The sequence below is a fragment of the Leopardus geoffroyi genome, chromosome B4 (assembly GCF_018350155.1).
Source record: "Leopardus geoffroyi isolate Oge1 chromosome B4, O.geoffroyi_Oge1_pat1.0, whole genome shotgun sequence".
Classification (NCBI taxonomy): Eukaryota; Metazoa; Chordata; class Mammalia; order Carnivora; family Felidae; genus Leopardus; species Leopardus geoffroyi.
Window position 1 is genome coordinate 84703495 of NC_059341.1, and position 27241 is coordinate 84730735.

General features: G+C 48.6%; 1 protein-coding gene across 1 annotated transcript in view; it reads right to left on the bottom strand.

Annotated features, from left to right (window-relative positions):
• Nucleotides 1-480: 480 nt before the first annotated feature.
• LOC123591862 (translation initiation factor IF-2-like) overlaps nucleotides 481-27241 on the bottom strand; it is a 32558-nt gene continuing 5797 nt past the window's right edge. Inside the window, exons 4-5 of the mRNA XM_045466499.1 lie at nucleotides 7045-7639; nucleotides 481-1138 (exon numbers count right to left, since the gene is read on the bottom strand). Coding sequence (XP_045322455.1) covers nucleotides 1043-1138; nucleotides 7045-7639 — 691 coding nt within the window. The 3' untranslated portion in view covers nucleotides 481-1042. The remainder of the gene's footprint in view (nucleotides 1139-7044; nucleotides 7640-27241) is intronic.

Here is a 27241-nt window from a genome sequence, read left to right on the forward strand (position 1 = left end):
TCCACCCCCTGCCTCTGGCAACCACCAGTCTGTTCTCTGTGTCTCTGAGCTTGGTGTTTTGTTTGTTGTTTAGATTCCACATATAAGTGAGATCATACAGTATGTGTCTTTGTCTGACTTATTTCGCTTAGCATAATGCTCTCAGAGTGCATCCCTGTTGTCCCAAATGGCAAGATTTCCTTCTCTCGGTGTTGAATTGGCTGAATAGTTTATATATTTTACGTTAGCATCATATATTAATATATATTTATATATAATATGTGATATATATAATCTGGGTTTTAACAATCCCTCCAGGTATTTTTGTGCATATTAAAGTTTAAGAACCTCTGTTTTAACAGGGTAGGCCTTTTAGTACTGGGAATTTCTTTATTATTTCTTTGGAATGTCTGTAACTCCTGCCATTTGGATATTGGACCTCTTGGATTGATCCTCTGATTTTCTTATTATTTCTCTCTTATTGGCCATCTCTTTTTTCTATTTTCTGGGAGATTTCCTCCATGCTATATTCCAATCCATTTACTAAGTATGTTGTCACGAACCCTTTTCTTTTCTTTTAATTCTCAAGAGTGCTTTCATGTTCCCTGGTTTTTCTCTTCTTTTCTTTTTTGCGTGGTTTCCTGTTCTTGGTTCTCTCGATACGTGCAGTACCCTCTCTCCGAGAATATTAATTTGTTCTTCTCTCTATATTGTCTCAGTTTCCTCTGATTTCCCATTTTCTGCTGTTTTGATTTGTATCTCACTGGAGCCTTTCCACAGATGTCTGGTCTGCCTCGGCCGTCCTCTCGTATTTGAGAAGGAGGCACTGGATGGATCTGGAAGTGCTCCGTGTGGGCTTACGGTAGGGCAGTTAGGTGGCTGGCTGGACTCTTTCACTGGGGAGCTCCAAAGGTCAGTATCGATGGCGCAAGCTTGGTTTTTTCTGGACAGGTCCTTGAGTCTAGTCTCCAGCTGGAAGCCCACCACCTGCCCGGAGTCCTAGAGCTGTGTGTAGCATTGGAAGGGGGGAGCGGCATGTGGCGAGCAGGCTGAGGAACACAATTCAGAATGCTGACTTTCGCTCAGTGTTTGTTCCCACTCCTTCTCCACCTCCTCCCCCAGGAAAGTTCAGTATCTCCAGCATCCATCTTCCTGTTTCCTGAGTGAGTGGGGAAGGGGACACAATAAGTCATTTGGTTGTGCTGGGTACAGCTGACTTTCCTGACTATCGAATTGCTCTTTAAATAGATCTTGGAACAGGCCCCCAGGTTTTGGACCCTTGTCGTCTAGTTTACCTGCAACTTCCAATTCCCGGGCTTCTCTGGGGTTCTGGGGGAAGAGTTGGCTTGCTTCTTATAGGTATATGACTCTGGATGTTTTGGGCCTGCCTTTCTTAGTCATTTGTCACTTTCCCATCTACTTACTGTTTTCATATGATGTGGTCCAGGATTTTAAATGTCTCCTAGTTTAGTTAAAGATGGAGTTTGGATTTCTATTTCTTTTTCTCCTTGTCATTTGGGGGGGTGATTTTTTTTTTAAGATTTAAAACTTTTTTTAAATGTTTATTTATTTTTGAGAGAGAGAGAGAAGGAGAGAGAGAGAGAGCCAGCAGGGGAGGGGCACAGAGAGAAGGAAACACTGAATCTGAAGCAGGCTCCAGGCTCTGAGCTGTCAGCACAGAGCCTGACGCAGGGCTCGAACCCATGAACCGTGAGATCATGACCTGAGCTGAAGTCGGATGCTTAATCAACTGAGCCACCCAGGTGCCCCAGGGGGTGATTTTTGAAGGAAAAAGGTGATGGAAAGAGCTTTACTCCGCCATCTTAAATTTTTTTTTTTTTTCAACGTTTATTTATTTTTGGGACAGAGAGAGACAGAGCATGAACGGGGGAGGGGCAGAGAGAGAGGGAGACACAGAATCGGAAACAGGCTCCAGGCTCTGAGCCATCAGCCCAGAGCCCGACGCGGGGCTCGAACTCACGGACCGCGAGATCGTGACCTGGCTGAAGTCGGACGCTTAACCGACTGCGCCACCCAGGCGCCCCTTTTTTTTTTTTTTTTTTAATTTTTTTTTTTACTCCGCCATCTTGTGACCAGAAGTCTGAGTGTCTTCTTGAGGTAGATAATAGTGATGTCTGTGCCCAACACTCTTGCTCCTGCTGACAAAGAGGGCGTCGGTTATTTGTAGGAGAAGGGCGAGCAGGGAGAGGAGGGGAGGTTCTGGAGCTTAGGAGAGCTGCTTCAGGAACTTGACTGGAAACCTCCCAGGGATGACAAGGATTACTGGGCCCCAGGGAGGTCTAGCTGAGGTGAGACAGTGAGAATCAGTGGTGAGAACAGCATGGAACAAGGATGGAGGTAGTGAGCAGTGGGGAGTAAGCCTCAGCTCAGAAGGAGAGAGTGAGAAGGGTGGGGGACATTCTAGAAGCAGATAAAGGGGCAGCAAAGGGGCTGGCTTTGAGGCAGACTATTCACCGTGAGGCAGAAGAGGATAAGACGAGATGGACAACCACTAGTCAGATGTTGGTTGTGTGCCAGGAACTGGACCAAGTTCTTCAAAGCAGGCTCAGTGGTGGGGACGGTGGGAGGAGGGAATGGACAGGAGGAAGGGAAGGAGTTTTAAGGTCCCAGCAGGAAGGTCTGACTCTCAGATTGGAGGGTGGGGCAGGTCTGAGTGATGAAGGAGTCTTATGTCCAGAGGGGGGATTGCTGCTCAAGAACAGAAGCACAGAGCAGCATGTCCGTCCGCCATGTCTGCGCAGAGAGCGAAAGAGGAGGTGGAGGAAAGGGCAGTGCACTCGCTCAAGTCTTCTGAAGGGAAGGCAACGGGTGGGAGAGGCCGGCCATCTAGATGCATGGCCCCCTGCACACCAAGGAAGGATAGAATTTTAAAAAGGGAGGGTGGTCAGGGCACCTGGGTGGCTCGGTCGGTTGAGCGTCCGACTTTGGCTCAGGTCATGATTTCGTGGTTCGTGAGTTCGACCCCCCGCGTTGGGCTCTGTGCTGACAGCTCAGAGTCTGGAGCCTGCTTCGGATTCTGTGTCTCCCTCTCTCTCCCTGGCTCTCCCCCGCTTTACCCTCTGTCTCTCTCCCTGTCTTGAAAATAAATAAACATTAAAAAAAAAAAGGTTTTTAAAAGGGAGGGTGCTTCACTGAACTACTGAAGGTACTGAAGCACCTTCCCCAGGTCACAGAGCCTCGGGGTACAGTCAGTCATAGTGAGGTCGCCTGAAACATACAGCCTCTGACTTCTGAGCTCTGACGACCTAGCTTTCAAAACCCACCATTTTCTCGGGTTTTAGGGCTGTTTCACATCTTCCATCTCATGGACATGTGCTGTCCTAGCCATGTTTGCTGCTCCTGTCACTCCTCACTGCATAACCCCAGATCTGCAGCTGCCCCAGAATTCTGTGGTTACAGGCCGCAGAAACTAACGCTGGCTAACTTAAGCAGGAAAACAATTGATTGGAAGGTTATCAGACAGCTCATGGATGCAACGGCACTCCCTGCCTTTTGTCCTGTGCTGGTACGCTTTGATTTTATTCCTGAAAGTACCTGTCCTCTATCCAGGCCACAGGAGAGGAATGCTGATAAGTCTAAGCAGCCAGTCAGGGTGTTTCTGCCTCTTGGCCAGCAGCTGGTTCAGGCCCAGACATGTGATGCTGCTCTAGCCAATGAGACACGGGGGAAGCCCACTAGGCCAGGGAGCCTGACACAGTCACACGCTGCCTGGAAGTTTGAGTGGAGCCTCGACTTTATTGAAGGTGGAATTAACCCTCTTTGCCTCTGAAAAATGATATACTGGGGCGCCTGGGTGGCTCAGTCCATTAAGCCTCCGACTTCAGCTCAGGTCACCATCTCACGGTTTGTGGGTTCGAGCCCCGTGTCGGGCTCTGTGCTGACAGCTCAGAGTCTGGAGTCTGCTTCAGGTTCTGTGTCTCCCTCTCTCTCTGCCTCTCCTCTGCTCTCTCTCTCTCAAAAATAAATACACATTTTAAAAAATTAAAAAAAAAATGATATACTTGCTGATTGTTTAAGCCACATTTAGTTGGTTTTCTATTGCTTTCAACCAAGAGGTTGAAACTATCACATAAATGCCAAGTATCTTCCGTGGGTGTTTGGTGGGGCGATGGAGGGGAAAATAAGCTGACGGCTGAAAGGGTAGCATTAATAAGATTTCAAAATAAAGGAGGCTGATGCATCTTTTGGAGACACAAGAATTACCTCATAGATAATAATTGACTGAAAATGCTAGCGAGAAGGGGAAAACTCGGGGAGGAGCTCACCACTCATTAAGTAGACACTTGCTGTATACCAGGCACTGTGAAGGGGGTGAAGATATAATGATGACAGAAGACAAGATCCCTCCTCCCTGGAACTTTCAGTCTGGCTGGGTTGGGGAGACATTGAGCATGCAAGTAACAAAATAAACAGGGTAAGATCATGGAAGGTCATTTTAGGGGAGTGGTTAAATTTGATAGATGGTAGTCAAGGAAGTCCCCTCTGAGAGACCCAAAGGGAGAATGAGCCAGCCATGTGAATAACAACACAGAGATTCCCCCAAAATGTCTCAGGGCAGAAGTTGGCTCTGTCCTGGCTGGGAGTCCAGTGCTCATTCCAGAAAGGGAAAGAGGTGGTAACAAAGCTGGCCTTGGAGGCTCAGGCAGGCCAGGGGTGACAGAGTAGCTGGAGACCTCCCTCTGGCAGGACAGGGGGAGTGTGTCATTGACTTTCTAGAGGCTGGAAAAGTTTGAATGGAGTATTTGGAGGGAGAGCCTGTGGGTTGAAGGAAAGACACTTGGGGCCAGCAGATGACCCTCTGGTGTCTGAGTGCCCAGCTACTTCCTGTCTCCTCTTGCCCATCCAGTCTGGAGTTCCAACCTGTTCCCCTGTTTTAACATGTCTTGATGTGGGCTGCTATAACAAAATGCCACAGACTAGGTGAGAAATATATTTCTCACAGTTCTGCAGGCTGGGAAGTCCAAGATCAAGGTGCTGGCAGCTTCAGTGTGTCGTGAGGTCTTGCTTCCTGGTTCATAGATGGCTGTCTTCTGGCCGTGTCCTCACATGGAAGAAGGAACAAGAGAGCTCTGGGGTCTCTTTTATAAGAGCATTCCATTCCATTCATGAGGCCTCATGGCCTCATGGCCTCATCTCTTCTCCCAAAGGCCCAACTTCTTAATACCATCACGTTGGGGGTTAGGATCTCAACATATGAATCTTGTGTTGACACAAACATTCGGTCCAAAAAAATCCAGCTCAACCAAATCAGTAAGCACCTTCAGAGTGTTGGCTTTTTGTGTGGCTTCTGCTCAGAGTTTGTGTAGGGTGGATACAAAGATAAGATCCGACCTCAAGGAGCTTGCTGGTCAAGGATTCAAGAGTACTGCATCTGAAACAATTATCTGCAAAAAAATCCAAGGACACCCCACAGGGTTAGAGACCATGGGTGGCCATTACAAGCCGTTCTCACTGCATCGGTCACTGCATTGGTCACAACCTCCCAACCTAGCACCAATAGCCCTCTCCTGGCCCATGGGTCCCTTCTCCCCCTAGGGCTAAGGGTTGCCTGTGCCTTACTGAACCTCCCAGACCCCTTTAAGAGTAATTCATCAAGTTAGAGCCCGACACATGACTTCTGCTCATTCTGTGATGCCTTCCTCCAGTCTCCTGGGGATGTGAAGGAGGAGGAGGGAGGGCCAGTCAGCTGGACTAGGACTCCTTCGCCTAGAGGTGACATTGCCACAGTGGGCTTACTCGGCACAAGGTCCTAGTTTTGGGGTCCTGTAGCTGAACAAATAAGGAAAATGTTGACTGCTTACTATATCGGTATGTCGAAGAGGCAGACCACTAGCATTTTTCTTGTATTATCTGATTATATCCACACAACAGCCCTACAGTGTGAGGACTTTATTCCACTTTACAGAGAGGTAGAGTCACCTGTCCTGGTCAAACAACTAGTAAGTGATGCAGCCAAGATCTGAACCCCAGCAGTCCGACTGAAGCATCCCGAGTTGACGCCATTGTGCTCGCTGCCAAATTGGCTTATTCTAGGAATTTCCCTTCTTGCCACAACATTAAGAACTGAGCTGGAGGCCATTCTGAGCAACGCGAAGAGAGGGCTTTGGGATCCAAGAGAAGAGGAATTCCGGGAAAGACACTGCCATTTTGGCTATTTTTTCCCTCATGTTCCCCAGGCAGGGAGCGCTAACTTTTGATTTGCCAGGTGTCTGTCTGTTCTTCTAATTAGCACCAGAGTCCGCCTTTAGTCAGAGCCTCCCTATAGCTGGAATCCATAACCCCGTGGCTCTGGGGCCAGTCCTCCCTGAGAGCCAGGGAGGACAAAGCAACTCCCAAGTCGGGGTGGAGTTTCCTGTGATGACGTTCCCTTTGCCTGTCTATAAAAAGCTCCAGTATGATCTACCCCATTTATGGTGGAGGCCAGGGGGGCAGAGTGTGCCGGAGGAGGAAAAAATCAAGCTGAAACAGCTCCTCTTTGCCTCCCTGGATTCTCTTCCAAAATGCTGTCAGCACTGCCAGTTGGAAAATATTTTTCTCCCTCCCTTTGTCTTCTTTCTTATTTAAAAAAAAAAAAAAAAAAAAAAAAAGCCATCTGGTGTCAAATTCACTCCTGGCACATCATAAAGGGTAGCACTAAAAATGTCCCTGAAAAACTAAAAGCAAAACCACAGCAGTACACATGGGATTTAATCTCAGCATCCTAGAGTTTCAGAGTTGCCAGGGGCCTCGGAGATCAAACCTTTCCTTGTACCTGAGAGGAAACTGAGGCCAGGGGTGGGGGTGGGGTTAGGCCACTCTTTTCGGAAACGTTTGCTGAGGGCCTACTATGTTCACAAGGCACTCTTTGGCGTGGGAGATTAATCGTGAACAGAAAAGACGAAAATCCCTGCCGCCTTGGAGTTTTCGGTGGGCGGTTCTTGCCTGGTCCTTGGGCTCTGCCTCTGCCCCGCATTCCCGAACGGCCGGGCCGGGCCGGGCCGGGGTGGGGGGGGGGGTGTGCTGGCTTTGGCCGTCCCCCCCCCCCCCTCCCCGCGTGGTTGTCACCTCCAGGCTGCGGGTCCGCGGGGGCCTCGGGCGGCGCCGCTTCCCGGGCCTGGGCCGCTGTTTACGTTCGGGCGAAGTTCGCCGCGCGCCGCCCCGGCGTGGTCCCCGGCGGCTGTCGTCGTAATCTCCCGCCGCTTCCTCCCGCCGCCGCTGTGGCTCCGCATTCCTCAGGGTTGAGCAACAACTTTCCCTCCGAGGGCGGCTGGGCCGGGGCCAGGAGGGGCGCGGCCCGGGCCTCGGTTCCTCCCGCGGCACCCCAAGCGCGCGGGTCGTGTGCGAGCGCAGCGCGGCGCAGCGCAGCCTCGACTCCCTGCCCTGGGAGCCGAGGCCGCCGCGGGGCGGGGGGCGAGGCCGGGGTGCCGCGCCGAGCTCCCCGCGGCCGTGGCCGGATTGCCCGAGCGCCCGGTGGGGGAGTGGGCCTGACCCTGGCCTTGATCGTGGAGCTGGCGGTCCCCGCTGCCCGCCCGGTCTGGTGGCCCGCGCGGGGTGAGCATGCAAAGTTTGCTTCGATGTTCTGCTCCACCTTCTGAGGATTCTTTGACGGCGGAAGGAGGAGGGTTTGTAGTAACTACAGAAGAGAGCTCCTAACCCAGTTCTTGGCCGGAATGTAAATATTTACAGCAATCATATTAATACAGGCACTTGAAATACACTCTCATGCCTAGTGAACTTCAACGTATCTCTGGAGGGATAAAGTTGATTTCTTACTCTTTCCCTTATTAAAGGAACTGGAAAGCCCAGGCATGTAGTTCCATGTCTAGTCAGGAGCCAAGAAGGAGTCAGGCCAACGGGGAGCACCCTCCCTGGAGCCTCCTCAGGTCTCCTGACCTTCCTGCACCCTCGTGGGCCCGGGAACTGGCCGCACTTGCTCCACTCAGGAGCTGAGTGCTGGGGCCAGGCGGGTGGAGTGGGATTAGATAATATCAAGCTGTCTACCCACTAAAATATAAACTCCAGGAGGGCAGGGATTTGGCCATTTGTTTACTGCGGTTATCTTTGGCTCTGAAAACAATGCTTGGCCCATAATAGATGCTCAATAAATATTTGTTGAGTGGATGAATGACCATAGTCAAGGTCTTCAGATTCCTAAGAATTCCTCTTGCTCTTTTACCTTACCTTTAAACTTACGCTTTCCTTCTCTTCCTGCCTTTTAAATCTTGAGCTAAAGGTTTTAAAGGCTCTGTGTGTTTTCTTTTAGTTAATTTGGAATAATTTTAGACTTACAGAAAAGTTGAAAACACAGTATAGAGAGTCTCCACATACTCCTCACCCAGCTTCCCCCAAAGTTAATATCTTAGGTCACGTCACTGTGGTACATTTGTCAAAATGAAGAAATAACATTGGTGCAATGCTATTAACCAAACGACACCCTTTATTTGGATTTCCTGCTTTTCCACTCATATCTTTTTTTCCGTTCCGAGACCGATCTGGGATATCTCCTTGCATTTAGGGCTGGAAGCCTTTTGATATGTAATCCAGATCTCACTGTGTAAAGTCTCTGTCATTGGCAGCGACGCAGGAGGCGGTGCCCCTGGCACTAGACTGAGCTTCCTGTCCTGGGGGCCTGGGAAACACCTTGAGCCCTGGATCTCCTGAGAGTGATATCAAGGGATCGCTCCTGGGTCTGCTCACTGGTTCTGGTAGCATCTGGTACGAATCCAGACCCCGAGGCCGACACTGGGTCTCCCCTCCCTGCCCTGGTACCCCCACTATGCCTATACCGGAAATGGGATGGATATGACGTTGTGGGTGATCTGACCCAGGTCTGCATTTCCTTTGGGACCTGACTCTTCTCTGTGCCCCTCATCACCTGGCACCCATTCCTTCATCTTCATAAGGGACAAACCCCATTCACGTCTCCCCTGCCTCACTCTCTGTTTACTCCATTCTGGAATCATCCTCCAACCTGAAATCCTCAGGGAAGCAACTTCTATTTCGGGCGATGTTACTTGCTCACAGCGCACCATCGAGCTAGCCTTGGGATTGAGTGGAGATGAGTGAAGTAAGGGACAGCCTGCTTATTCAATTGGCGAGGATTTATTGAGCCTGTTTGGGTCACAAAGACGAACAATTCTGATCCTTGCCCTCCAAGGTCTTACCGTGTGGAGGAAGAGGCAGGTAATGTGAACGAATAATCAGGGGACAGCCTTTAATAGAGATAATGTGGGTACACACTTGTGTGGCAGCACAAAGGGGCAGAGCCCGCTTGTTTGGGCTATGGAGGAACATTGGGACAGCTCCTGAAGTCATGCTTGAGTTGGGTCTTGAAAGATGGATAGGAAGTGGTAAATGCCCAGGAAGGGGGCAGGGAGAAGAGAGAAGGAGGGCTCTCCTAGCAGAAGGGAAACCAGGTGTGAAAGTGCAGGCACATCTGAGAGCAGAGCATTTAGGGGAACTGGAGGGTGGCCCAGTGTGGCTGAGACTAGGGGCGTGTGGGAGATGGCGGGAGGGAGACAGTGCCGGATAAGTAGACTGGTCAGGTCTTAGGTTCCACAGAAAGGAGTTTAAACTGTGTCCAGCCAATGGGGGAGCCTGGGCTCTGGGCGAGAAGTAATGGGGTTTGAAACAGGGCGGTGGGGTTGGAGCAGAATGGACAGACACCAGAGAAACTCAGAGGCAGGGCCTGGTGATTGGATAGTGGAGTGGAGTCCCAGGTAAGAGGAAATAGGGTGACTTTGGAGTTCTGATTTGGAGGATGAAGAGGAGAGAGACTGAGGGGCAAGTGGAGTGAGCTAGAGTTGTTTTCTCTACACACGCATGAGCATCCTGAGAAGGGGCGAGGATGGGTATTGCGCACGTGGTGTGGCTGGGCCCCAGCCTGCTCACGCAGAGGACGGTCTTAGGGCAGGAAGGCAGTTGCAGAACAGGCAAGTGAGGGTTGTATTTCTAGGGGGAACTGACCTGGGAGACATTGGTGGAGAAGTGGGGAGTGGGGAGGAGAGGGTCTGGAGAAGGTGGGGTGGGAATGAGAAGGGGAGCGGTTTGGTTCGGGGAACTGAGTCATTCCGGATTCAGAAGCCAGAGGAGGCCTCAGCACCCTCCCCTAATCTGGGCACTGACTAGATGGGACCAGGTGGTCCACGGGGCCCCGAGCAAACACTCAGAGCTGAGGAGGTTAGCAGGTGCAGCAGCTCCCCTGTCTTTGTGCATTTCAGGAGCTGCTGGAATTCTGGAAGTGGCTGAAGTTCACCTGAAGACCGCTCCCTCTGGTCGTGAAAGGGCCAGAGGCATCTGAAAACACCACTGTGGGGGTGCTTGGCTGGCTCAGTAAAGAGCAGCATGCGACTCTTGGTCTCGGGGTTGTGAGTTCAAACCCCACAATGGGTATAGAGATTACTTAAATAAATACTTAATTAAAAAACGAAACAAAACCAAGCACCTATGTGGACAGTTCAAGTAGCTAGGAAAGGACTTGTGGCAGAGTTTTAGTAACCATCCCTGCAGAAACCTTGATTCTTAGCTGGGCACTGTCAAAAATTATGAATATCTGCAATTTTATCCTATTTATAAGCTAACAAATTGGCCCATGTCATAGCTGCTGGCAGGTGTGTGTGTGTGTGTGTGTGTGTGTGTGTGTGTATATACATATATATATATATATATATATATATATATATATATATGTACATGTATATCTCCACATATATATGACCCAGGAGCTGAGGCTCCTGGGTCAGAGATGAGGACATGTTATTGTTCACAGCAATAGCAGTAGAAAGGGGTCAGCCTCAATTCCCACAGGGCCTTGCAAAGAGGGCCAGGTGATGCCTGGACACACGTGGGTTGCATTTCAGGAGAGGAAGGCAAACTTGGGGAAATGAAATCTTTTAGAATGGGCAGCATGCCTGTCCTTTGCTCTGGAGGAAGGCACTATATACCTTCTATGGGTGTTCACTATCCTGGAAATGATAGTCGGGAACAAAGGACAGTCAGTGTTTCACTTCTAAGACATAAAGAAATGGAATAGAACCGTGGAGAACAGTCTGCCGACAAACACATGGCCATAGAAAGCAAACGATACATTTCCCAGCCTCTCTTGCACCTAGGTGTAACCATCTAACTAAGTCATGGTCTATTAAGCGTGAGCTTTGGTGTGGCAGCTTCAGGGAAATTGCAAAAGATGGCTGGCATGTTCCCCGGGCTCCTTCTTCCCATCTTTTTTCCTGATGGCTGGAATGTGGACATGATGCTGGAGTGTGAGCAGCCATGTTGGGCCAGGAGTGGCGCGTAAGGACTAAGGATGGCAGAGTAGCGAGATGAAAGAGGCCTGGGTCTGTGATGGTTTTGGAACCCACACACTAGGTCTGTGCTGATTATCTTCAGATTTCTTTAGGCGAGAGAAGAATAAACTTCCATCTTGTTTTAATTTTTTTTTTTTTGGTTTATGCAGCCAAATTTGATTCTAACTGGTAACAGGGCTAGCACAGAGGAGGATGGTTTAACGGAGGGTTAAACCTATCAGCAGAGAGAAGGGTCAGGGGCACTTTTCCCCCTTCCCCTCGCCTCAGCCTCGGCAGTGACAGGGGGAGGGAATGGGGAGTCACCTCTGGCTTGTTCACCACCCACTGGCGATGCCCCATTCACAAGGGGGCCCAAGCTGGCCACGCGACCCAGTAGCGTCCATTTGAAGGCAGCAAGCAACAAGCTGGCTCCATTCACAAACCCTGTCCTCCTTTGAAAACCAATCACCGTGCAAAGCGTGACTGGGTGGTGGCCAGCACTGGCCCATCTGTCACGCCCTTTCAGAGAGCCAGGCGAAGGCAGCCGGCCTGGGCGAGCCAGCCCCTTCCCTTTGTACCCCAGGGACACGCACTGTAAGGAGATCACAGCGCCTACTGAATTATTCAGCGCTGCCCTGAGTGTCAGTTTTATTATAAACATGCAGATTGCTCCGGGCTCCAAACTTCCAACCCTCCAGCACCGGCTCCCTCCAGGATTTTTCACTGGCTGCTTTGTGCCTGTGATTCTAGACTCCCCAGGTCTTGCCGGCCTAATTTGCCTTTGACTGGTTCCTACCTGACGCCAGGCAATGAAGGCCTCCGTGCCCTTTAGCCACGGCTTCTTCAGGCCCCATTCTTTGCTCCTGGACTGTCCTCACCGCCACCTCAGCCTTCCTGCCTCTTCCCCCGTCTCCTCCTGGCTTCACCGCCCAAGCTGGTGACATCAGACTCTCCTGAGTGTCTGCCTGTTGGGGACATGCTAATAACAGGATCCCCCACTTCTGTGGGCCTCCCTCTAGTCCCCGTCCTGGTGAGCTTTCTCGTCTCCCCTCCCATCCCCATGTTCTGGCCCCACCTCAGCACTCTCCCCTTCCCCACAGGCCCCAGGTTCTCTCTGGAGCCGGTCTGGAGAATACACCCCCCGCCCCCCCCAGCTGGTAATGAGGCAGAGATGGTAATGCACATTTAAGAGTAATGAAATGCAGTGATATTTCAGGCCTGACAGACCTATTTCTGGCAGCCTTAGAATTAAAGTGTGAGGCTTTGTACTGCAGCTGCTACTAGGAGCCTTCAGAGTTTTTCTAAAGATGTGAATAAAGCTTCCAGGGTTTCGGCTCAGATCACTGGGGCTATTTATCCTGCTGCTGCTTTCATTGTACCTTTTTATTTGAAATTTTAGAGCTTTTAGATGAAGGAAACACAGCAGCAAGTGCAAAGCATACAAAATATCCTGGTAGGGGGGAAATGTCCTGGTTTTTCTCTGCGATTGTCCACGCGGCTCTGAGGAAGAAGGGCTTCCTAATGTGGGGAGCGTTGCCTCTGTCTCCCCTTTGAGTGGGGTCCTCCTGGATTCTTGCCCCGTGGCAGCAGGGAGTGCGGCCTCTTGAGAAAGCTCTAGGAGGGAGTCCATGCCACCAAGATTGATGGGGCTGGGCGTGGGCTGGCCCTCCCCCACCATCTCACTGCTCTGAGCTGAGTGTATGCAGTCTTCGGTTGGGGAATGTGGTAGAAAGAGGTAGATCCACTCTGGGCCAACAGCAAGAGCTCATTTTCCAGACTTCAGCCAGAGAAGCCAGCCTGCTAACTCCCATTTCTGTACCCAGTTCCATCCCCCCATGGCCACCAGGAAGGTTGGAGCCATTCACTAGGAGAGGCCACGGAGGGCAGTGGTGCAAGGCATGGGCTTCGCCATCACACGAACCTGGGGGTACATCCTGGCTCTGTGCACCAGCTGTAGTCCCCAGGGCAAACCGCTTACCCTTTTGGGACTTTGGTTTCCTCATCTGTAAAATGGGGATAATGGTGCATCATTTATTGTCCTTGTGATGTATGTAAGGTACCTGCCACATATGAAGTTGCAACGTCTATTATTTAAAAAAAATTTTTTTTAATGTTTATTTATTTTAGAGAGAGAGAGAGAGAGAGAGAGAGCGTATGAGCAGGGGAGGGGCAGAGAGAGAGGGAGACACAGAATCGGAAGCAGGCTCCAGGCTCTGAGCTGTCAGCACAGAGCCCCATGTGGGGCTCAAACCCACGAACCATGAGATCATGACCTGAGCCGAAGTAGGGCTCTCAACCGACTGAGCCTCCCAGGTGCCCCGCAATGTTTATTATTAATAGTGAAGTTGTCACTGGAGTCAGAATAGCGAGGCTTCCTTCTTGGCATTGCCCCTCATGGGTTAAGTCCCTTCTCCTCCGTGGAGCAGTGGAAAGGGAAGGTCCTTTGGGGTCAGACAGAACCATGTTCCAACCCCAGCTCTACCATTTTCTGGCTTGGTGAACATGGGTAAGTTGCTTAACCTCCCTGATCCTGGTTTCCTCATCTGACAACACAGTGATAATAAGCACTCACATCAAAGAGTTGTGGTGAGTATTAGATGAGATAATTTTTATAAAGAATCCACACAGGGGTGCCTGCGTGGTGTAGTTAAGCATATAACTCTTTAAAAAAAATTTTTTTTAATGTTTATTTATTTGAGGGGAGCCTGGGTGGCTCGGTCGGTTAAGCATCTGACTTCGGCTCAGGTCATGATCTCGCGGTCCGTGAGTTCGAGCCCCGCGTCGGGCTCTGTGCTGACAGCTCAGAGCCTGGAGCCTATTTCGGATTCTGTGTCTCCCTCTCTCTGACCTTCCCCCGTTCATGCTCTGTCTCTCTCTGTCTCAAAAATAAATAAACGTTAAAAAAAATTAATGTTTATTTATTTGCGAGAGAGAGATTGTGAGTAGGGAAGAGGCAGATAGAGAAAGAGACACAGAATCCAAAGCAGGCTCCAGGCTCTGAGCGATCAGCACAGAGCCCGACGTGGGGCTCAAACTCATGAACCACGAGAGCATGACCTGAACTGAAGTTGGATGCTTAGCTGACTGAGCCACCCAGGTGCCCCAAGCATCCAACTCTTGATCTCAGCTCCGGTCTTGATCTCAGGGTCATGGGTTCAAGCCCCATGTTGGGCTCCACGCTGGATGTGAAGCCTATTTAAAAAAAAAAAAAAATTCACACAGTGCCTGGCATATAGAAGATGGTGTATAAATAATGGCCACCTTCCCCCTCCCTTGTCCTCTCTCTGTTTCTGTTCAAAGAAGGGAAGTTTCAGATCCAGGCAGTTCACAGGAAATGCAGGAGGAAGACAAACATGTCAGATGATAGCAGGGGGATACCATTGGTAAAATCTAGAATTTGGGAAATTCCAGAGGAAAGACGATCCAGAATCTTCAACTAGTAAGTGACAAGAGAGAGAAAGAGGGAGAACCACATGGAATGTGTGGACCCTGTTTGGATCCTGATTCAAACAGACCAACTGGGAAAAAATAAGAGACCATTAAGGAAATTATGTGAATGGCTGGATATTTGATAATGTTAAGGAATTGTTAATTTTTTAGGTGTGATAATGGTATTGTGGTTATGGTTAAAAAAGTATTGTTTACCTTTTTTTATTAAAAAAATGTTAATGCTTATTTATTTTTGACAGAGAGAGAGAGAGAGAGAGAGAGAGAGAGAGCATGAGTAGGGGAGGGGCAGAGAGGGGGGGGGGAACATAGAATCTGAAGTAGGATCCAGGCTCTGAACTGTCTGCACAGAGCCCGATGTGGGGCTCGAACTCACGAGCCTCGCAAACTGTGAATGACCTGAGCTGAAGTCGAACACTCGACTGACTGAACCCCAAGAGTATTTATCTTTTAGAACACATACAGAAGAAATTACAGATTTCTGGCGATTGGGATTTGCTTTAATCCCATGTAGTGGAGGGAAGCAGGGTCTGGGGCATTGATGAAGCGACATTGGCCATGTGCAGAGAACGATTAGAGCTGGGTAACGGTAGATGGGGGTTTGTTAAACTATTTCCTGTACTCTTGTATGTGTTTGAATATTTTCATTAAAAAAAAAAAAAAAAGGCAGTGATCCTTTCTAGATGGGAAGTATCTTCTCCCATCTGTTTCTTCCTCGGCATCCTCCCAGCCCCGCCCTCGGCTCTTGCCGCGTTATCCTTGCCTGGACTGTCTGTTATGACAGCCTCCTATCGCCTCCCAGACTTTGGTCTCTCTCCCTTCCCGTCTCTTTCCCATTCTGCCACCAAGTTATCTTCCTAAAACACAAATCACATCAGGTTACCTACTCGCTTAACAACCTTTTGGTAGCTCCCTATTGCCAATCGTCTATTAAAGTGTAAAATCCTTATTATTATGATATTCAAAGCCTCTCACAGTGTAAACTCGGCCTTCCTGCCTCGTTCCAGTTCTGGCCCAGTCCTCGTGCCCTCACGAAGCCTGGCTTTGGTCACACTGGTCAGGCCTCTGTGACTTCTCTTATACGGCTCTCTATTTGGCAGGGCCTCTCCCTTGCCCCTAACTTCATTTATTGAAGACTAAAATATTTTTCAAAGCTCAGTTCAAATGTCATTTGTCTTCATGCTTTCTGGAAGTTTTTACACTGTTCACCAGATATCTCTGCCTCTCTGCCTTCTGGCATATCTTCTGGTAGAATCTCACTTCCTGGCTTTCTGAAGTTGGATGGGGCCATGTGACCAGTTTTAGCCAATGAGTTATAAGTGGAAGTCATACATTTCATTCCTGGGCCAAGAATTCAATTGCTAATTCAAAACCCTCTGGAGCTTTCTTTCCCTCTGGCTCAGCAATATCCAGATATCAGCTGCTCCATCAGGCTGGGTTCTGGCTTGAGCATGATGCCATGGATTAGAACCTCCTGTCCACCGTGAGGGCTACGTAGTGTGGAATAAATAAATCTGAGGGGTTATTTGTTTCTCCAGCATAACCCAGTCTGCCCTGACTAATAATTCTTCCCTCTCTGATTTAGAATCAACTGCGCTATTCTCTGTACTTTGGCATTATCGTCCTGTGTATGTAACATGTTTGGATGATACAGCCCTTCGGGTAAGGAGTTCTGTTTTATGGTCTTTGCATTCTGGTCCCCAGCACTTGGCATGGAGTCCTGCAGAGCAGAGGCGTGAACTGAATGCCCAACCGTCCATGGTTGTGGTTGGTATAGGTGGAGTACGCACAGAGATTGAGATGCCCCTTTCTTGTGAAGGGGCCCCCATATACTCACCATGGTTTGGAGGTGAAGCCAGAATCTGGCTTGATGTTCTCAGTGGATGGTATGCCCAGCCCCAGGCAATGGATCAATACTGGTCTAAGGCAGTCATAATAATCCCCTTCCCTTGTGGTTATGATTAGTGTACACACGGGCACACGGGCTGGTTCCAGATGATGAGTTATAGGGGGAAATCTCGTTCCATCCCTGAAAAACAGAAAGAGAGATGAGAGGTGCAACTAGTCTGTCCTAATTTGGATCTCCCTGAAAGCAGAGACCGAGAGAGGACTCGAATGCTAGTAGTTTACGTGGGAGGGGACCCCAGGGAGCAGGGGGGAGAAAGTAGAGAGGATGACATGGGAAAGGAAGACAAACCAATAAAGGGTGTACTTCTGAGCTTGTTCCACGGGGGCTCAATCCTGCTGGGGACCCACTGAAGGACGTCAGAACTGTCCCTCCAAATGGCAGGAGGCAAGGGCAGTTATCTAACGACTTTCACGGGTAGCCAATTGCCCCTAATTATACTGGAACTGGATGTTCACCGGTGACTTCTCGGTGACCAGAAGCCAATGGGCACATCCAATTCCTTCTTTGCTGTGTCGTCCTCCACTTTCTGCTCCTCAACTTTCTCTTCTGTCCTGGTTTCTAGGATAGGTCTCCGTCTAATGCCTCTCTGCAGCCTCTCCGGCCATGTCTTTTTTATTTCCTTCCCAGGCTTCTTTTCCTTTTTCCACTCTGTAGATGAGATCTCCTGAATTCTATTCTGGTCTTCCCCACTTCTTCTACCCACTCTCACTGGGCAAATTGATTCATGAAATGGTTTCAACTGTTACTGCTGTGATGCCAGCTCCCAAATCCACCCCCACCCCCACCCCCCGGCTTTCTCTCCTGGTTCTGCAGGCTTGTATCTATTCATCTATCCAACAAATATTTTTTGAGTGGTTTGAATATGCCAGGAGTTGGGATAAAGCAGTAAACAAACTCACCTAGGAGTGCTAGACAATGTGGAGCTAGTGAACAAAATTCAAATAACTAAGTCAGATGATTTTGGACAGGGATAAGTGTTATGCAGACAATAAAACATGTCGATGTGACAGAGCTTGAATGTGTGTGTGTGTGTGTGTGTGTGTGTGTGTGTGTACTATTTTACAGTGACTGCTTAAGGGAATGGCATCTGAGCTGAGATCATGTACAGGCATACCTTGGAGATATTGCTGTCTTGGTTCAACACCACCTTAATGAAAGGAATATTGCAATAAAGGGAATATCACAATAAAGTGCGTCAAATGAATTTTTTGGTTTCCCAATACATATGAGAGTTGTGTTTACACTACACTGTAGTCAATTAAGTGTGCAATAACATGTCTAAAAAAGACCCGTGTGCTTACCTTAATTAAAAAATACTTTATGGCTAAAAAATGCTAACTATCAGCTGAGCTTTTGGCAAGTCATAACCTTTTTGCTGGTGAGGGGCCTTGCTTTGATGTTGGTAACTGCTGACTGATCAGGGTGGTGGGTACTGAAGGTTAGGATGACTGTGGAAATTTCTTAAAATGAGACAATAATAAGATTTGTGGCATCACCTGACTCTTCCTTTCACGAATGATTTCTCTGTAGCATGCGATGCTCCTTGATAGCATTTTACCCCCGGGAGACCTTCTTGTAAAACTTGAGTCAGTCCTCTCAAACCCTGCTGCTGCTTGATCAGCCAAGTTTATGTAAGATTCTAGGTCTCTTCTTGTCTTGTTGGCAGTCTTCACAGTGTCTTCACCAGGAGTAGAGTCCATGTCAAGAAACTCTTTGCTCATCCATAGGAAGCAACTCCTCAGCTGGGAAAGCTTTACCATGAGATTGCAGCCATTCGGTCCCATCTTCAGACTCCACCTCTCATTCCAGCTCTTGATATTTCCACCACATCTGCAGTGACTTCCTCCACTGAGGGCTTGAGCCCCTCAAAGTCATCCTTGAGCGTTGGCGTCTCCCAGACTCCTGTGAATGTTGATATTTTGACCTCCTCCCATGAATCACAAATGTTCTTAATGGCATCTAGAATGCTTAATCCTTTCCAGAAGATTTTCAATTTGCTTGGTCCAGATCCATCAGATGAATCACTATCTATGGCAGCTGTAGCCTTTCAAGATGTATTTCTTAAGTAATAAGACTTGAAAATCAAAAATCACTCCTTGGTCCATGGGCTGCTGAATGGATATTGTGTTAGCAGGCATGAAAACAACATTAATCTCGTTGGACATCTCCATCAGAGCTCTTGGGTGACCAGACCCATTGTCAACAAATTGTAATATTTTGAAAGGAATCTTTTTTTTCTGAGAAGTAGGTCTCAGCAGTGGGCTTAAAATACTCAATAAAGCATGTTGTAAAACAGATGTGCTGGCACCCGGGTGCTGTTGTTCCATTCACAGAGCACGGGCAGAGGAGACTCAGCACAATTCTTTAGGGCCCTAGGATTTTCAGAATGGTCAGTGAGCACTGGCTTCACCTACAAGTCACTAATTGCCTTAGCCCTAAGGAGATAGTCTGTCCTTTGAAACTTTGGCACTGACTTCTCCTCTCTAGCTATGAAAGTGCTAGAAAACATCTTCTTATAAAGGCTGTTTCATCTACATTGAAAATCTGATGTTTAGTGTAGCCACCTTCATTAACGATCTTAGTTAGATCTTCTGGATAACTGGCCACAGTTTCTACATCGTCACTTCCTGGTTCACCTTGTACTTTTATGTTATGGAGGTGGCTCCTTTCCTTAAACCTTATGAGCGAACCTCTGCTGGCTTCAGACTTTTCTTCTGCAGCTTCCTCACCTCTCTCAGCCTTCACGGAACTGAAGAGACTTAGGCCCTTGCTCTGGATTAGGCTTTGGCTTAAGGGAACGTGGGGGTTGGTTTGATCTTCTATCCAAGTTGCAAAACTTTCTCCACATCAGCAAGCGGGCTGTTTCACACTTTTATCGTTCACATATTCACTGGAGTGGCACTTAATTTCCTTCAGGGACTTTTCCTTTTGCATTCACACCTTGGCTAATTGTTTGGTGCAAGAGGCCTAGCTTTCAGCCTGTCTTGGCTTTTGACATGCCTTCCTCGCTAACTTTGATCATTTCTAGCTTTTGATGTAAAGTGAGAGACATGGAACTCTTCCTTTCACTTGACTGCTTAGAGGCCACTGTAAGGCTATTCATTGGTCTAATTTCAATATCATTGCGCCACAGGGAGTAGAGAGGCCCGAGAAGAGGGAGAGAGAGAGAGAGACAGGAGAACGGACGGCCAGTGGAGCAGTCAGAACACATACACAACATTTACTGATTAGGTTTGCCATCTTCTATGGGTGCGGTTTGTGGCACCTCGAAACAGTTACGGTAGTAACATCAAAGGTCACCGATCACGGACTACCATGGCAAACATAATAATATTGGAGAAGTATGAAATATTGCGAGAATCCCCAAAATGTGACATAGAGACATGGAATGGAAAAATGGCACCAACAGACTTGCTCGATGCAGGGCTGCCACAAACCTTGAATTTGTAAAAAAAAACCACAGTATCCTCGAAGTGCCATGAAGCAAAGTGCAATAAAATGAGGTATGCCTGTCATGGCATCTGTCATCTGTAGTTGTGCAAGTGCAAAGGTCATAAACTCATTAGTGTGCTTGAGGATGAGAAGGAAGGCCAGCATGGCTGAAGCCGTGTCAGCACAAGGTCGCATGGTGTGAGATAAGATCAGAAAAATGGCAGGGGCCAGGGCAAGTACAGCAAGGTGAGTTTTGATTTATGACAAAATCCCCAGGTGATGCTTGTGTATACTTCTGCACACACTTGAGAACAACTGGGGAAGATGGAGAAGAGATCTTGCCACTGAAGAGAAACTACATAAAAAGTCATCCTTGGGGCACCTGGGTGGCTCGGTCTGTTAAGCGTGCGACTCTTGATTTCGGCTCAGGTCACGGTCTCACGGTTCGTGAGTTCGAGCCCTGCGTTGGGCTCTGTGCTGACAGTGCAGAGCCTGCTTGGGATTCTCTCCCTCCCTCCCTCTCTCTGCCCCTTTCCCGCTCTCTCTCTTTCTCAAAATAAATAAATAAATAAATAAACTTAAGAAGAACACAACCACTTATGTAAACCATCAAGTTAATTTTACAAAGGAAACTGAAAATAGTAGCCAGGAACATAGGAGGAAAACCAGGGAAGTACTGTGCCTGGGAAACATGTCAGAGAGAGAGAGAGAGAGAGAGAGAGAGAGAGAGAAATCAGTGGGGAATAAAGGCAGAAAGGTCCCATATGCTTAGCAGAGGTCGTATCCCTGTGGTCCCATGGGTGCCTCACAATGAACATGGCGGTCAACATGCCGGCAGCTTCCCTTCAACCTGCTTCTCCTCTTGTTTCCTCTGTCAGAACATCTTCAGTGGCTGCTGTGTGGGATGAGGGCAGGAGCTAAGGTTTGGATGTGGGTTCGGGGAGTTTATCGGGTGTGATGGGGGAGCAAGGAGAGGGAGGCAGGAAGAAGCAAAAGCCATGAAGAGTGTGTTACTGAGCGGGTCACCACTGGGGGGCAACTGGGGCTCAAGCTGGCTAATCACAGTCCTGAGGAACTGGGTGGAATGTATCTCAAATTGTCGCTCAGAAGAACAGGAGGCTAGGACGTCTATTCAATGAACTTTCACCCCCATTTCTGAAGGGTTGTGCTGGGAGTATTAACCTCCTGCACTTTGGGGCCACCCTGCATGCTGGCTGAGGGAGCTCACCGGGCTTCGTGGGACACAAAGCCAGACATGCGGTGGCCACCGAGGAGGGCTGCTGTCGGTGCACGGGGGGCTGTCTGCTGCAGCTGCGGCCCAATCCGAGATGGGCCGCGGACACATAGTGTGGGGCCCCCAGAGTTGTCTGCTGCAGCTCCTGCCACCTCCACGATAGGATCTGAACTCCTTACCGTGGCTCTGGCCTCTCTCTCTTACCCAGTCCTGGAACCTGGGAGTCATTCTAAATGCTTCCCTTATCACCCTCTCCGTTTGCCTCTGCCGTCACCCCCTTAGAATGGGTGGTTATTTCTTTGAAACAAATTTTTTTTTTAACGTTTATTCATTTTTGAGAGACAGAGAGAGACAGAGCATGAGCGGGGAAGGAGCAGAGAGAGGGAGACACAGAATCCGAAGCAAGCTCCAGGCTCCGAGCTGTCAGCACAGAGCCCAATGCGGGGCTCGAACTCGTGAACTGCGAGATCATGACCCGAGCTCAAGTTGGACGCTCAACCGACTGAGCCACCCAGGCGCCTCCAGATGGTCATTTCTTGAGGACCGTGGTGGTGACCTACTTACCTTTTATTAAGTACCAGTGATACCGGATAAGTGATGTACTATGAAAAAGTTCAAGGTGCTGTCATCACGAAGGAGTGCACAGGAGGGTACCTAACTTGGTACCGGAAGCTCAGGGCAAGCTTTCAGGAAGACGCGATAACTAAGCTGGAATCTGAGGAGTGAGGGGGAATTAGCCAAGCTTAGAGGGTTCAGACAAAGGGAGAAGCAAGTGTGAACACTCAAGAAGAGCAGAGCAAATGTAAGACACTGGAGGGAGGTCGGCATTCAGAGCGTGGAGGAGCAAGAGAACAGACAGGGATCGGAGGTAAACAGTGGCCAAATCATGCAGAATCTGGCAAGCCTTATTAACAAGTGTTGACTTTATTCAATGGAAGTTGGAAGCCTGAAGGATTTAGAGCAGGAGGGTGTTGGGATTGAATCAGAGTTTTAGTGAGATCACTTTGGTGTAAGTCTAGAAAAAAAATAAGTGGTTCACGCAAGATTTGAGGAACAGAGAGCAGTTGTGAGAAGGTGACAGTTGACAGGGCAAGAGGGGATGACGTGCTAGACCAGGGCAGGGGCAGTGGGGATGGAGAGAAATGGATGCATTGGGGAGATATTTAGAGGAAGACTCGGAAGGACATGGGGGTGGGAAACGAGGGCCCAGGAGAAGTCTCACGAGGCCCAGGTTTCTGGCTTGGCAAATGGGCGGTGCATCGGTTAGCATGGGATATGTTATGTTGTAGCAAAAAACAAGTCCCCAGTCTTGGTAGCTTAATGTCACAAAGGTTGACTTCTCATTCTTGCTGTGTATCCATCACAGATCGTCAAAGGAGTTTCTTGTTAGCAAGAGCAGCGTGACAGAGCCCGGGTCTCAGTGCATGTTTCCACAGTCACTTGAGTCAGCAAAAGGGGATGTGGCAAATCCCTTAAAATTAGCATTCAGCGTTTAGCCCAGACAAATCACGTGGCCTCCCCTCATTTCAAGGGGGCTGGTAAATGCAGTCCTACCATGTGATCTGCAGTGGGGGGACTGGACATGTTAAGTGAACAATACTAGCGACTGCCATGGATGGAGAGTGATGGTGCCATTCACTGAGATGGGGAAATAGGTAGGACCAGCTCTGGGATCTTGCACCTCTCCAACATGTGGTGCACTCTGTGGCCAGAATTTTTGTCCTCAAACAAAAGTTTCATGCCATGCTTCTGTTCAAATCTCTTAAAAAAAAAAAAAAAAAAAAAAAAAAAAAAGGTTGGGGGGAGGTGCGCCTGGGTGGCTCAGTTGGTTAAGCATCTGACTTCGGCTCAGGTCATGATCTCCGGTCATGAAACAGGTCATGATCTCACGGGTCGTGAGTTTGAGCCCCGCATCAGGCTGTCCGCTGTCAGTACAGAGCCCACTTCCAATCCTCTGTTCCCTTTTTCTCTGCCCCTTCCCCCTCTCAAAATAAATAAACATTAAAAAAAAATCTCTTTAGGGGCGCCTGAGTGGCTCAGTCTGTTAAGGTCTGATCAGCTTCGGCTCACGTCTGATCTCACCATCCGTGAGTTCAGGCCCCGTGTCGGGTTCTTTGCTGACAGCTCGGAGACTGGAGCCTGCTTTGGATTCTGTGTCTCCCTCTCTCTCTGCCCCTCTCCTGCTCTCTCTCTCTCTCTCTCTCTCAAAAATAAATACCCATTAAAAACATGTGTTTTAGGGGCGCCTGGGTGGCGCAGTCGGTTAAGCGTCCGACTTCAGCCAGGTCACGATCTCGCAGTCTGTGAGTTCGAGCCCCGCGTCAGGCTCTGGGCTGATGGCTCAGAGCCTGGAGCCTGTTTCCGATTCTGTGTCTCCCTCTCTCTCTGCCCCTCCCCCGTTCATGCTCTGTCTCTCTCTGTCCCAAAAATAAATAAACGTTGAAAACAAAAACAAAAACAAAAACATGTGTTTTAAAAAAAGTATAAAACATTAAAAAAAAATCTCTTTAGACGCTCCCTGTGACCTATCTGGTAACTTTGTAAACCCATAGTGTGGTCACGGGGCTTAGCACTTGCCTACCTGTCCTCTTGCCTAGCTCCGTCCACTGGTATTTCTTTCTATCCGAGACACTCCCTCCCCCTTTATTCTCCAGCAGGACGTGGTGTGCCCTGAATGTGCCTGACTTTCTCAGCCTCCATATCCTTGTGCATGCTTTTTTCTCTGTGTCACATACCCTCCTTCATCCTTTGCCTCCCTATCTATCTGGAAAGCTTCTACTCCTCCTTTAAGAAACCTTTCTACATGTATCCAGGCAGACTTAGGTGCACGTTCTTTTATTCTGCTGGCTAATGTTATCCCCATTTCTGTTACAATCCTTCATTTTGATCAGAACACTTAGGTGTCTGTTTCCCTCGACATGTGGCTTCTAAACTCCCTGTTTGTTGTCTACTCAGTAGCCGTTCTCTATGCCTGCTTTAGAGGATTTCACTTATTCCCAACCAAGGGATTCAGGTAGGATGGACTCTTATCCCCAACTATCCCTTTGCTACTCAGCATACTGGCCAGAGTAACTAGCTCAGGGATGGGCACTTGACCCATTTTAAATGAATGGGAGAATATGAGTCTTAGGACTTGTAAAGCAGTTACTAGTATGAGGATGTGAATCTGGAATTGCTGGAGCCACTTTATGACTGCAGGGGGAGAACCGGGAGCTGCCAGAAGGCCACGAGGTGAAACATGGTGATGAAACCACCATGAAAGCCTGCATGGCAAAGGGGGGAAACTGAGTCCTTGGTGATATTGTGTGAAGTCTTGGATCAAGCCTTGCTCAAAGCCAGCTCTTCCTCAGGACTTTAGAGCTAGGTGAGCCAATAAATTCTCTTGACTGCTTATGCCCATTGAGTTGGATTTGTGTTTACTGCAACCTAAAGAGTCTTAACTAGGACAGAAATTAGTACCATGAGTGGGGAGGGGTTTCAAGGGGCAGGACCCCCAAGATGGAATTGATTCAACGAAAGAGGTAAGATGAGGGCAGTAAGAACCCCTTTATCTTGGGTTGAGAAATTGGTAATCTGATATACCAGTCTAAGAATTGGTAACCTGATATAGCTAGTTATGATATCTTAGGATGCAGATCATGTGCCTACTGTGGCTATAGCTGGGATTCTATAAACTTGCAGGACTGGAAAATCCCAAAAACTTTGTCCCAAGTGATGTTACTATAAGCAGAAACAGGGAGGGGAGAATACATTGCATGAGATAAGACTGGGATACAATTAATTCTGTTCCCTAGCCCTTTCTTAAGCACCTACTGTTTTTTACTACCTCCAAGACAAAGGGAACTTTCAATCCCAGAGATGTACGCGGGATATAGCCTACAGGTAAGGACCAGACTTAAGGTGCCTAAGATACGGTTCAAGATAGGGTTGTTCTAAGATAAGGTTCAAGATTAAGTGTAAGGTTGAGTGTCAGGAAGAGCACCAAGGCCTGTTGCTTAGAGAAGAAATACCCATACCAGACTCCAGACCCAGGATAGTCTCAGCAAGATCTCTGGTTTTATATATTAGCTCATAGAATACACCAGAAGCAAATAGACTAGAAGCCTACCAAGGGAATTACAGTGCCAAAGAAACTCTAAGCCCAGATGACAGTGGCTAGAGACTTTTCAACTCTTAGGTCCTTAAACACAGTGAATCAACCTTCACAGAAATAAAACATTAAAGCAATAATTCTCACACTTTTTATGGACATAAGAATTTTATTAAAAGTATCAATTTTAGGGGCACCTGGGTGGCTCAGTCAGTTGAGCATCCGACTCAGGCTGGTCCTTTGAGCCTGGGTGGCTCGGTCAGTTGAGCATCCGACTCAGGCTCAGGTCATGATCCCAGGGTCATGGGATTGAGCCCCGTGTCGGTCTCCGTGCTGAGCATGGAGCCTGCTTGGGACTCTCTCTCTCCCTGTGCCCTTCTTCCCCACTCAAAAAAAAAAAAAAAAAAGAAAAAAAAGAAGTATAAATTTTGGGGCTTTGTCCCCCCCCCCCCCACCACCAAATATGACTCCTTTTATCTGGGATTGGGCTCAGGAATAAGCATTATTAACAAGTGTCCCTGATGGTTCACATGTAGGTGATAGGGGAACCCTACTCTGGGAGACACTGCATTTAGGGAAATGTCAAATTCCTCAAGGACAGGCAGCAGGACTTCTTTTGTCCTCATAGTATCTAGCACTGAGTAGGGCACAGAATGGGAGCTTGGCAGAGCCCTGTCTACTAGACCTGAAAAGTGTGGGTTTTCAGAGCCAAGGCAGATTTGGGCAGCACGTAGACTGTGCTTCCAGAGACTGGGTTCCTGCTGGGTTCCTGCTTCCCTGCTCCTTGAGTCTGCTTGATCTTGCTTTGCACCTACTGGGGCAGCCATATCCAGACACTGAGTTGGCGATGAATATGCCTGGGATCCTCTGTCAGTGCCTCTTATGGAGGCAGAGAGTTTTGGATACATCTTTGGGGTGAGGAATGTGTCAAACGTTGGAGAGAGTGTTTACTAGGCTTCTCCGTGTTTATTTTCTTCCTCCACCACACCTCAGGACAGGGAGGGTTCTGAGAGCCTCAGTGAAGCAATTATACTTTTCTGGCACCCTGGGTGACTCATGTGTCTCAATTCCACACACCATCAAAGGCCTTGGGATTGTCAAGGTCAGGATATTTAAAACCGCATTCTTGGGAGTGTTCTGGACGCTGCCAGTTCAGCTCAGAAAGAGAGAAGTGCCCAGAGGACAGCTGTCAGGGTTAATGCCCACTGTTTATGGCAAGTCTAACAGCAGACAGAAGTTATGAGTATGGTCATATTGTTGTTTAGTTCTAGCTGGTGATTGCCAAGTGACCATAGAGTTCTCTTTATTCATCCTCCTAAATATTTAATTCAGCTCCAGGGAGGATACAAAGATGTGTAGCTCACTAAGGAAGGACACACAGCTTGGAGTGGTGGAGATGATGGTGGGGTATAGGGAAATCTTCTGGTAGTAAGGTCCTGGGCTAAGTATGTCAACTTAAGTAGAAGTTAACCAGGCCAACTTCAGTTTTGGGCCAAGATGGAATAACAGGGATAGAATTTACCCTACCACCTGAAGCAATGAACAATTGTACAAACTATATGAAGCAAAGGTTTTGGACATCAGAGAGTGCAGGACAATGATCCTCAAGAGAGGGAAGACAACTAAGGTGAGCCCTGTGGTTGCTTCAACCTATTGCCTTGAGAGAGTTCCCAGCCTGCAGCACAAAGAGGAGGAACCCAGGTGGAGTTCAAAGTCTCTATGAGTTGAGGAGATGGACCAGGCGGTCTAGGGAGGCCAAGGAAGCTAGCGCTTTCAGGGCAGAGTACCATAGAAGAGTGAGATGTGGAGAGGGGAAGAAGGAGAGGAGAGGAGAGGAGACAGAAATAGAGAAAGAGACAGAAACA